Source organism: Nelumbo lutea, chromosome 3, assembly GCF_056320005.1.
Source record: "Nelumbo lutea isolate HS-2025 chromosome 3, American lotus-T2T, whole genome shotgun sequence".
Classification (NCBI taxonomy): domain Eukaryota; kingdom Viridiplantae; phylum Streptophyta; class Magnoliopsida; order Proteales; family Nelumbonaceae; genus Nelumbo; species Nelumbo lutea.
In genome coordinates this window covers 31254608-31264846 of record NC_142686.1, presented here as the reverse complement: position 1 = coordinate 31264846, position 10239 = coordinate 31254608, and the positions used below count along the sequence as shown (strand labels likewise).

The 10239-nt window shown below is 38.9% G+C and overlaps 1 protein-coding gene across 1 annotated transcript; it reads right to left on the bottom strand.

Moving 5' to 3' along the window:
* Positions 1-3569: 3569 nt before the first annotated feature.
* LOC148864013 (protein OBERON 3-like) lies at positions 3570-9478 on the bottom strand. Its single transcript, XM_088974337.1, has 2 exons — positions 7172-9478; positions 3570-4276 (listed from the first exon to the last, which is right to left on the bottom strand). The coding sequence occupies exons 1-2, from the start codon at positions 9048-9050 to the stop codon at positions 3699-3701; spliced, it is 2457 nt and encodes an 818-aa protein (XP_088830463.1). The 5' UTR covers positions 9051-9478; the 3' UTR covers positions 3570-3698.
* Positions 9479-10239: the final 761 nt, after the last annotated feature.

The window sequence follows — 10239 nt, the reverse complement described above, 5'->3', positions numbered from 1 at the left end:
CTATAAATTACTTTTGCTTACCAAGGACAAATCTTTAACATTTCCAATGTTGTTTGGGCTTTACTTTCGTGATAACAAACTCAAAGAAATATTCTACACTGAAAATTTCAGTGTCGAGCATGTTGATAGTTTGAACCTTGTTCACACTATTTCCACGGTCTCATTTCTTAGCTTCTCTATTTCTTGGCCCAAACCCTGGGAAGATTCATGAAGAATTGCCATAGTTTCCAATTTATCCTTCATTTCTGCCTGCCCTTCCTTCAGTTTTGAGTGAGAGTTGACAATTTGGCATTAGCTCCAGTCTGACTAATCAATCCGAGTTGGAACTTGGAAGTTTGTTCGTCCATTGGAGATAGACGACTATGAACTATCAACCCAAACGAGAACCTACATTTGCTCGTACACTGATTTGTTAGTGTAAAAGAAATCATAAACCAATGACATTGAACTAACAGTTTTGGATTGGAACCAAAAAAAGCAACATTTCAGGTTTTCATCCCATAATTTATTTATAATTTCATGCTTTCATCTGTCTATCGTAGACTAAAATATTTTGTGAGTACAGTAAAAATTATCCCTGATGAAATCACAAGTCTTGGCGTGTGCGTGTGTGAAAGAGAATAGTGGTAGTGCACTGGTACCTACAACTTAACCTACTACCTGCCAAACCAGTAGTTTGGGTGAAGCATCCCAGATGTGATAATTAGTTTCACAGATAGCTATGGAACCTTATCACTAACTGCTTAGAATCTTCACATATTTGTTATGGGGTTATATCATATAAGGGCAACTTTTGGGCACTAATATCAATAAAAGTAATATATTTAATAAAATTTTAAAAATAAATTAACTTTTCTAAAAATAATATCAAAAGGGGCAAAGTTAATGTTCACCATCTTCTTCTTGTAGATTATTCATCAAAACTGCCCGTCACCGCCGCTGCCTTCGACAGGTCTCCGATAGCCGCCTCCGACTGTTGTCTTTGACGATCAAGAAAGCGTCGCTAATAGTCAGACACTAGCAAGTGGTGGAGTTCGGAATCCATGAGTGTCGCAAAAAAGCAGTCCCTGTCTTGGCCATCATCATTGTTGTTTGTCGACAAATAAGTATTAGTTGTTATGGGGGGATCTGGGCTGCAGGTGTCGGCATCCCAGGAAATGGCATCCCTTTCGCCGCAGTATAAGCTAGAAACAGAGTGGTCGTCTGGGGATAGCGACATCATTGCCAAGGAGAACCGGTTTGACGACGACATAGTTGTTCTCAAATGGTTTTCCCAAACCACATAAGCCTTGCTTTCTAGATTTGGGGAAACTAGTGGATTTGGACATGGCCGCCGTTTATGGTTCAGGGAGAGTCATGAGTAAAATTTTTCTCTCACCCACTCCCATTTGAGTAGTGAGATTTTTTTTTTTAATATAGAGGCGAAGGGGTATGAAGTTAGAGAAAGATTTGAGATCTTTTTGCGACTATAGGCGACAGTCAGAGACCCACTTGCCGGTGTCCGACTATCAGCGATGCTTTCTCGATCGTCGGAGACGACTGTTGGAGGCGGTGGTGGGTGGCTCTGAGAAGAAGATGAATAGTAACTTTGCCCTTTTTGATATTATTTAAAAAAAATGACTTATTTTTTAAATTTTATTAAATATATTACTTTTATTGATATTAGGGCCAAAAGTTGTTATTATCTAATATAACCCCTTATTGTTAGTGAGAATGACCGATCAGCCCAGGGTCAGAATTTATAGGCCTAAAAGTACAATTGGGGTGAATGCCAGCTCAGAATTGATGCCAATTCACAACTGGCATTAGTATATAGAATGGGGGCTTTTGACCTTTTGAATGCTTATAGCTATACGGTCAAATAAAAAATCTTCATTGGGCCTGACCGTACTTCTCTGTTGTTATCTCTGCAGCTCCGATAATGTAGTAGTCTCTATTTCAGGAAATATTTTCTTTCCCCTTGTTTCCTTTTTTTTGACTCTCTCAAGAAACCAACAGATGCGTTGGTTACTGGGCTGATTTGATACATTGAATTAGGTACTTGTTAATAATGCTCTACTACCACATAGGTCCATTATATCAATCAACCCCTGTTCCCTGTGTATTTGTGAACTACGAAAAAAATAAGAAAATTATAAAAACTATAAAAACCTCTCCAGGTTTTTGACAATCTATAAAACTCTCTTTATTGATCCTAACAAAAACCTCCCTTTACCACCATTTTCAGAAAAAAAAAAAACCTAAACAAAAAAGTGCAAATACCTCCCACCGGGTCTAGGTGGGGTGGGAATATTTTAAGAGCTTATGATGGCAGCGTTTGATTCGCTTTCTCAACTACTAGGGTCATGTTTAGTTCAAGTTGAGTTCATATGCCTCTATGTTGGTCTTAATCTTGGATTTAACCGGGAAAAAAGGTACTGGAATTGAAAGTAATAGCTCATTGCTTGTTGAAACTTGAAACTATAATGGGGAATGCTCACCTTCCGTGGAGCATAAAGTACATGAAAAAAATAACTTTTTAGAAAGTCTGGGTGTGAATGAGAAGAGCTTAATAATCTTTGAGGAAAGAAACTCCTAACCTACTTAGATTTATAAGTTTGATTAGGGATGATCAGATGCATATTCTCTATCTCCGCATTGGGTTAGGGGCATGACAGGCTAGGTCCTCTCTATAATCTCTTTTCTTCTTTTAATAATTGGTTAATAAAATTTTAAGATGGCCGCCCCACTACTTGAAGGAGAGTTTGGTGGTTAAAAAAACTAATGTATTAATTTTAAAATGCGAGATATACCTTTAGCAAACTTTGTTCAAATGTACATTTGGCAAAGCACATCAATGATTTGAAAGCCAATAAAAAACGTTTCAAAGGTTCTGATGAGATCAGCCTCTATTCTGCTCTCATAACGTTTTAATGGTAATGGTCATTAGGGCATTTTGATAACTTCAATGTTTTTGTTAATAGAACTAAGAAAATGGAGGCATTTGCACCTTTTTTCAAAATATTAAAGGGGGGTTCTTAGGATCAAAACAAAGGGGATGATTGTCAAAAAACTTAAAGAAGGTTTTTATAATTTTCCCAATGACAGAAAGAGGAGGGTGCTTCTTTATCGACCATTCCAACTGTCAAGAAAAAGCTTGACTGGGTTGGATCACGTCCAACTTTTTTATACAAAGGCTCAGTTTGGAAGGAGTAATAGAGTGCAAAACCTTGCATTTTATATTTTGTATGTATTTGTACTGTATATATTTGTATTTATATTCCTTCCAAACTGAGCCAAATTAACAATTTCTTTTTTCTATTAAATGTCCTTCCAATTCACTCAAAAAATTTTCCAATGAGACTGGCACCCGCCTGAGGATTGCAATCAGTTTTGTTGGTGGTGCTGAGCTCCCAATCAATGGGTTGCAATTCCCTGCTTGGGTCTGTCCCATTGGCCACAAGGTCAAAACCCTGGAGTGTATATTGTGGATAACTACTCAAATAAAGCCCTTTTTTTAAACCAATTTCTTCCTTTCTTCCTTAATTTAAAAGACAAGCAAAATCTACATACACCCAACACTCCAAGCGTGGGACAACAAAGACATTACACACCACCACCATCACCATTATTGTTTTCATTGATGTTGTTGTGGTAGCTTGCATCATCATCATCATTGTTGCAAAAGTTGCAGTCATCACAAGCGGTAGCTAAGATGTTTACACCCACATCTGCTTTGTTTTCTCCATCCTCTCCAACAACCCTGCAATCTCAGTTTGCATTCTGACCTTCATCTTGTAGTAGTCGCAATGGGAGTCCTCCAACAGCTTGAGCTCCTCGAGTTTCTTCCTCCGTTTCTCCTCTGTCTCCTTCAAACACAGTTTGGAAAGCTTGTTCCTGTGTTCTTCCTCCAACTTTTCAATCTTTGCCCGCACAATCCTCCGATACTCTTCTGCCTCTCTACGTGCATCATCTGCCTTGTTCTGGAACATCCTCGCTTCCATTTCCTTAATCCGCACAATGCTTTCCAAACTGTCAAACCCATCCTTTGTCGGTATCCCAGACCGTAATTCATCTTCAACAGTCGGTTCTCTCATGATGGCAGATTTAAGGCCATTACAATGAATATCGGGTGGCTGTGCATCTTGTCCTAGAATGGAGGAACCATTCTTGTAAGCCATAGGCTTTGCAGGGGTTGAAGTAGGTCGAAGAGAGATGACATCTCCATTTTGACGCAATTGGGCTGCCATCTGGTCTTTGGAAGAGCTTCCAGACCCAGGAATTTCTGATAAGCCATCTGTATTTCATATACAAATTACAAAGATTGTCAATGGAAGTGGAAGATTTATGTAATATCAAAATTTTTTTTTGAGAAAAATATCAGTCGAAGTAATAAAGTTGAGTGTCAAGTGTCAACTGTCAACTGACTGGTGCTCTAACTTGATGAAGGATGAAGAGGCCACTTCCAATCGTCTGTTCCTTGTATTCCTTATTGGCTTAATCATAACCTTTTTGACACAAAACAGAGAGACCTAAAAATATAGCTAGGAAGAACACAACAAAACAAACATTTCTAAAGTACAGGCGGTCCAGGCGGTCAAGACCAAATTTATTACCACAAACAAATACAGATCATATTCAGACTAAGCACAAATCCAGAAACCCTCCAAAATCCAAATAGACCTTTAGGATTTCAAGGGCATCTTAAAGTATATACACACCAACTCATTAGGGTTTACCAATTTTAACAAATCATGGAGAGTAAGAGTATTCAGGCCACGTTTGGGAGTGATTCTCTAATGGGCTCTTTGTGCTTTATATGTTGCAAAAGCCAAAAGCCAATTATGTGGTGAAAAAGCTCAGAACGGTTTTTTTTGCACCAAAAAATACCCATTTGAAAAAGTAGAAAAGAACTCCTTTTAGCTTTCACCTTTGCAAGAAGTTATTTTGAACAAAAAAGGTGGTGACCAGACAAACACTAAAAAAGCGCTTTTTTAAAAAACCCATTTCAAAAACAGCTTTTTCAGAAGCTCAATTAGGCCAAAAAAGCACTCACAAACATGGCCTTAATATAGGATATTGTGCTTAAAGTCTCAAGCAAGGACCTAAAATATGGTGGATGTTGTATCATCTAAATGCATTAAAAGTACTATTAACATTGGATTATCTGGTGTATATTTTACCGCCTCAAATCAATTATCTAAAGAGAGTAAACCGTTATACCCTAGAGGTCTCTCTGATGGCAATAATTTACAAGTGTTGATTGCTGATATACATGTGTCTAGTGGAAACTACATTACATTTCTCACTCTGTTAAGTTGAATGCTATTTCCTGATTATTATATATTAATCTGTTCAAAACACGATTTGGGCCGACTAAGAGTGTACAACAGTCTCAACTCAGCCAAATCGACTGATATATCTGAGCCACCGCCATGCTTATATTAAGTTATCTTAAACAAGCTAATTGTTGATAGTGATCTATGGAGGTTGGAACAATTAAATGAAATAAGAGAGACAACCAACAGTAGAACAGTGCAGATTAGATTGATTTCAGAGTAGATGATTTAACAAAATCACAAGGGGAAGGGGGAGTTTTTTTCCGGTTACAGCTTTCTTCCTAATTATATTTATGTAATTGACGGATGATTTGTTGATATTTTGAGCATCTTTGTACATCCCCTCGTGTAAATCCCTCTTTTTTTGTGAATTAATACAATATTTAGTATCTTATCAGAAAAATAAAAGGTCACTTGCATTGGCACCATCTGATAATAAAAATACTTGGTTCAGTTTCCCACCTAATTCAGCAAGATTATCAATCCTTAGACCTGCTAGATAAGTGGTCTCTTCCTCCTTCCTACTATGGTCTTCTTTGTTATGCATGCACACATTCAAAGAGATGCAATTTGCAGAGCATATATCTCAACTTACCCAAAAAGAAAGAAACTATCCATGATGTTCTTCAAAATACCATTTCAATTCCTACTAGACAAGCTGCACCATGGTTTCTCTTCACCATCTTAATTTGTGCAGAAAATCATGAAAGATCTAGTTTCTTTCAGTCAACTGCAATTTCTGATTTTTAAATATACTCAATGGCTTCACAAGTAGCTATAGATGAAACATCATTTGTTGTAGAATGGAAAAGGGAAAGTATGTATCTTTCTTCCTTAACAACAATCTTAAAATGTGTACACAAACAAACATGCTTCAAAATTTTCAATTAACAAATGGCAAAGTTGAATATGGCATGACAATTTTGAAGAAGTTGTTTTGGTAGACTATATCATTACCTCCATACATTAGACACTGACAGGTACAGACAAAAAAACCACATAATACCAAACAAAAACTATTAGAATGGTTAGTTTTCTTTTATTTCATTTTTTTATAGATAATTTTCTTTTATTTCATTTTTTTTCCACAAGATTGACTCAAGTAGACAAATCAGTTGGAGCATTGGAGGACAACCATCAGAACTTAACCTCTGACAATCAAACATAAATAAGGCTTTTAGGCAATTTGCTCCTACATGCAAAATTACAAATCTTATTTGTTTTAACAAAATAAAAAGTTCTTTTCCTGAAAGATGAATTTTGTGTTGAAAGCATGAAAGAAGAATATATAGAAACTAAACATAATCTACTATCCTATATCATATCTTATCAGATTCAGAGCAATTAGTGAAAGATCTACACGGTAATGCTGCAGAAATGCAACATACCTTTACAAGTCATATGTGCTAGAACAAGAGCTATTGGGAATTTGGGATATTTTTCTATTTCATCACTCTTCAATATAATCAAATTTAGCTGCCATTGTACTTTCATATTCTACTGGCTGATGACATTAACAGGAAAACTGCCATCAGGCACCAAAACCGGGATACCATGTTGGTGGTTTTCAAGAAGCAGGTTCTATGACTGTTTAACTTACAAATTTACACAGGTGAAAAGCCATCCTTATCTATCCACAAGTATGCTGCAACTATGGAAAATAGATAATCATAGTGACACTAGGAAAAGAGAACCCCAGAACATGAAGCAACCAAGATTAAATTGTTGCTTCACTGGACCAGTTTATTGAAAATGATTATGACATACTTCAGTTGAAAGGAAAAATAATAACTAACAATTAAAAAAAAACAGTAAAGAAAATAAACAATCACTAATAGTTTCTGAGTACTTACATTTAAAGAACTGAAGGATCAATTGACAAGCATCTGAAGGAGAAATTATTTTATTCTCAAGCTTCGACTGCATTTCCACAGCCATACTCTCCAGCTCCTTGCCCTTGACATCCTCACTTCCTCTGAAGATCTTCCTGACACAGTCGAGCTCCTTTATCAAGGTTTCTAGTCCCCAATCCTTCGCACAACACATAAAGACATCCTTAATGAATCCAAACATCTCGGAAGCATGCTCACACGCAACACAATGAAACTGCATCTCTGTGGTTCCCTTTGGTCCCTTCAAGCTGGGGCCAGGTTTAATGAGATTTCTCTGGAGACCACAGACGGCATGGCACCAGTGGGAGCAGACATCACAGCCAACCCAGCTGCAAGTGTTGTTCGCACAATCAAAATTCAAACATACAGGGCACATGCAAGCACTACAAAATCCCTTTTTCGTCGAACATATCTTGCAGTCACAGTCATCTATGGGCAGCAAACTTTTGCAGTTTGGATTCCGACACCTCATAAAGAAGAAGATCTCGACCAGCTCAACTGTGGGCAGACGATTCTTCCCCGATAAGTAGTTTATGAGACCTGTTTTTACTGTAACCAAGATGTCCAATTGGGCCTTGCTTGACTTTGAGAGCGTGTCAAAAGTAAGGTCGGATCTCTTCTCAAGCTGTTTCTGCAAGATGGATAACTCGTCTCTCTTCTCAGGCATCTCAATCAAACCCTTCAGGCACTCCTTCGTCGATTCAATTGTCTCATCAGGAAGCTCATTTAGTATTTGGGCCATTACAGGGATAGACTCAGAAACAATTTCTCTCAGAATCCTCTCGGGGTTTGTCAATTTACGTGCTCTCCCTCCATCTGAATTCTCCAAACCTCTTTGTTGCTCAGAAGCTCTTCCTCTAGAGTCGGCCGATTCAGTATCCTTCCTTGGTCTCGCTGGCAGTTCGGACGGGAAGAATGAAAGGTTCTCCGAGCTGGTAGTTCTGTGAAGACTACTGCATGAATCTTTATTGATTTGGCGGGTACCTTGCATCAAGGGGTAACTGAAACCAGCACCATGGTTCGACAGACCAACTCCATCACCGACCGGCCTGAACCGACTGTGAACTGATCCATTAGTCCCCTCCCCGCAATTCCAGAACTGATCAGTCTCTCTTCGGTGGCTTCCCATCGAGTATTCATAATTCTCGGTTGAGTTCCTAGTGAGTGAGCAGCTGGGGTTGTGAGAGAACGGGAGGGAGTACGAGTAGGAACGAGATGCCACCGTGTAGTCATCGGAGCACGACGGCGCCAATGACTGGGTACTCCTCACGGACTTCAGGTGAACAGGAAGATCAGATTTTGGAGCTGGATTTGAAGTGTTGAGAGAGAGCGAGACATCCGGCAAAGCTAGAGAGAGATTAAGGGTCTCAATCTTTGCCTTCTTTTCCCTCTTGTCTATGTCGCTTTCTTCTTCCTCGATCTCTCGCTTGGACCTCCCTCCCCTAGTCCCATTCAACTGCAGAAAATCCCTCTCTACCCATTTCTCCTCTTCATTCTGATTCCCCGGAACAACTTCCTTTCCCTTGTGTCTCTCTTTCTCCAAAGAACTCCAAAAATTCTTCCCAGAAATCTCTTTCTCTTGAAAATCCATCTTAGAATTGTCACAGAGATAGCTAAGAGTCAGCTCTTGAGAACCCGGATTTCCATTTCTGAACGGTTTAAATGGAAATCCACTTCGACCCATCTCCGAATCTCGAAGAAAACCAGTGCCCTTTTCAGAAAACCCGATTTTCCCATCTGGGTTCTCGAGGTTTTGCACGAAAACCTGGTGTTTCAGTTTGCTCAGAGGGTTCTCCGTTCGGTGAAGAAACCCATTGGAAAGATCGGTCTCTGTAAACATGGTCAGAAAGACAAAACAGACACAGTCAAAGAGAGAAGTACGGCACCCAACCCAAAAGGTAGCAGAAGTTTTGAAGGTCGGAGGATTTGCGGGGGAGTTCGAAGAAAATTCTCTTCTTCTTCGTCTCTCCTCCCCTCCTGCTTCAACTCCTCGTTCTCGTTCTCTTCTTCGATTTTTACGACGCCATTGGTTCTGTAACGGCTGTTTCAGGCGCACGAAGAAACAAGGATGCTTCGATGCTTCCTTGCTCGGTTTACAACAATGGTCTTTACTTTCCCTAAGAATTACAGAAATAGCCTTAGACTCGCAATTTCAATTTGACAGACTGTTTTATCAACGAAATGACGAGAAACTCCCTTTGTTTTGGAACTATTCCTTTGATATCCTTACCTTGTGGACAAAGACAGACAGAGAACATGGATGATGAGTCAAAACATTAGAATTGGGATTGATACTGCACCCACTTCACCTTATCTTAAATCAGATTGTCAACTTGTAATAAAAGCTATGGCACCATAAGAGAATGAGAATAGTACACGTCGCAGATGAGGTGGCATACACAAATATGTCCACCCACTTGCCACACCAACATTTCCCCTTTATAGGAGTATGTTTTATTTAGGGTCTGTTTGATTCATAATCAGAAAATCGAAATCAAAATCTCTGATAATTAAGATTAGAATGGTCTAATCCTCCTCTTGATTGGTTCAAATAAGAATCAGAATTGGAATTAAAATAAACTAGAAATAGAGATCGGATTTGCTCCTCATAGAATGCACTTCACACCACCTCACAGCATGCTTTGGTTATACATGGGGAAAAGTTTCCAATACACGGTGGGATGTGGTTATGAGATGCACTCTATGAGGAGATTATAGAGCAGATCCCAATTCCTAGAAATAGGGTTTTTATTCTCGATGAGGGGGAGGGAATGGCTATTCTCTCAAATGGAGATCAGAAAGACTATGCTTACACCATTTGCATAACTTTGTATTGGGAATGCCTTCCTACTTATATGCTTTTTTTCATGGGAAGATATTTTCAATGCAAAGCTGTAAAAAGCTGTGTGAGCGGTGTGAGTACTAAAGCCGATTTTTTCAAATGGGGGAAGTTAGGATCACTTGCCAACAAAATCATAGTTTTTAAAACCAACCTGGTGACCAAATCGGTCAGGGGTCCGGTTACCGGT

What these genes read in the sequence shown, in the direction of transcription:
- LOC148864013 (XM_088974337.1), bottom strand. Translation starts at nt 9,050, where the DNA reads ATGTTTACAGAGACCGATCTTTCCAATGGGTTTCTTCACCGAACGGAG. An exon ending in GATCCTTCAGTTCTTTAAAT is followed by an intron (nt 4,277 to 7,171) that starts GTAAGTACTCAG and finishes TATGAAATACAG; the next exon opens with ATGGCTTATCAGAAATTCCT.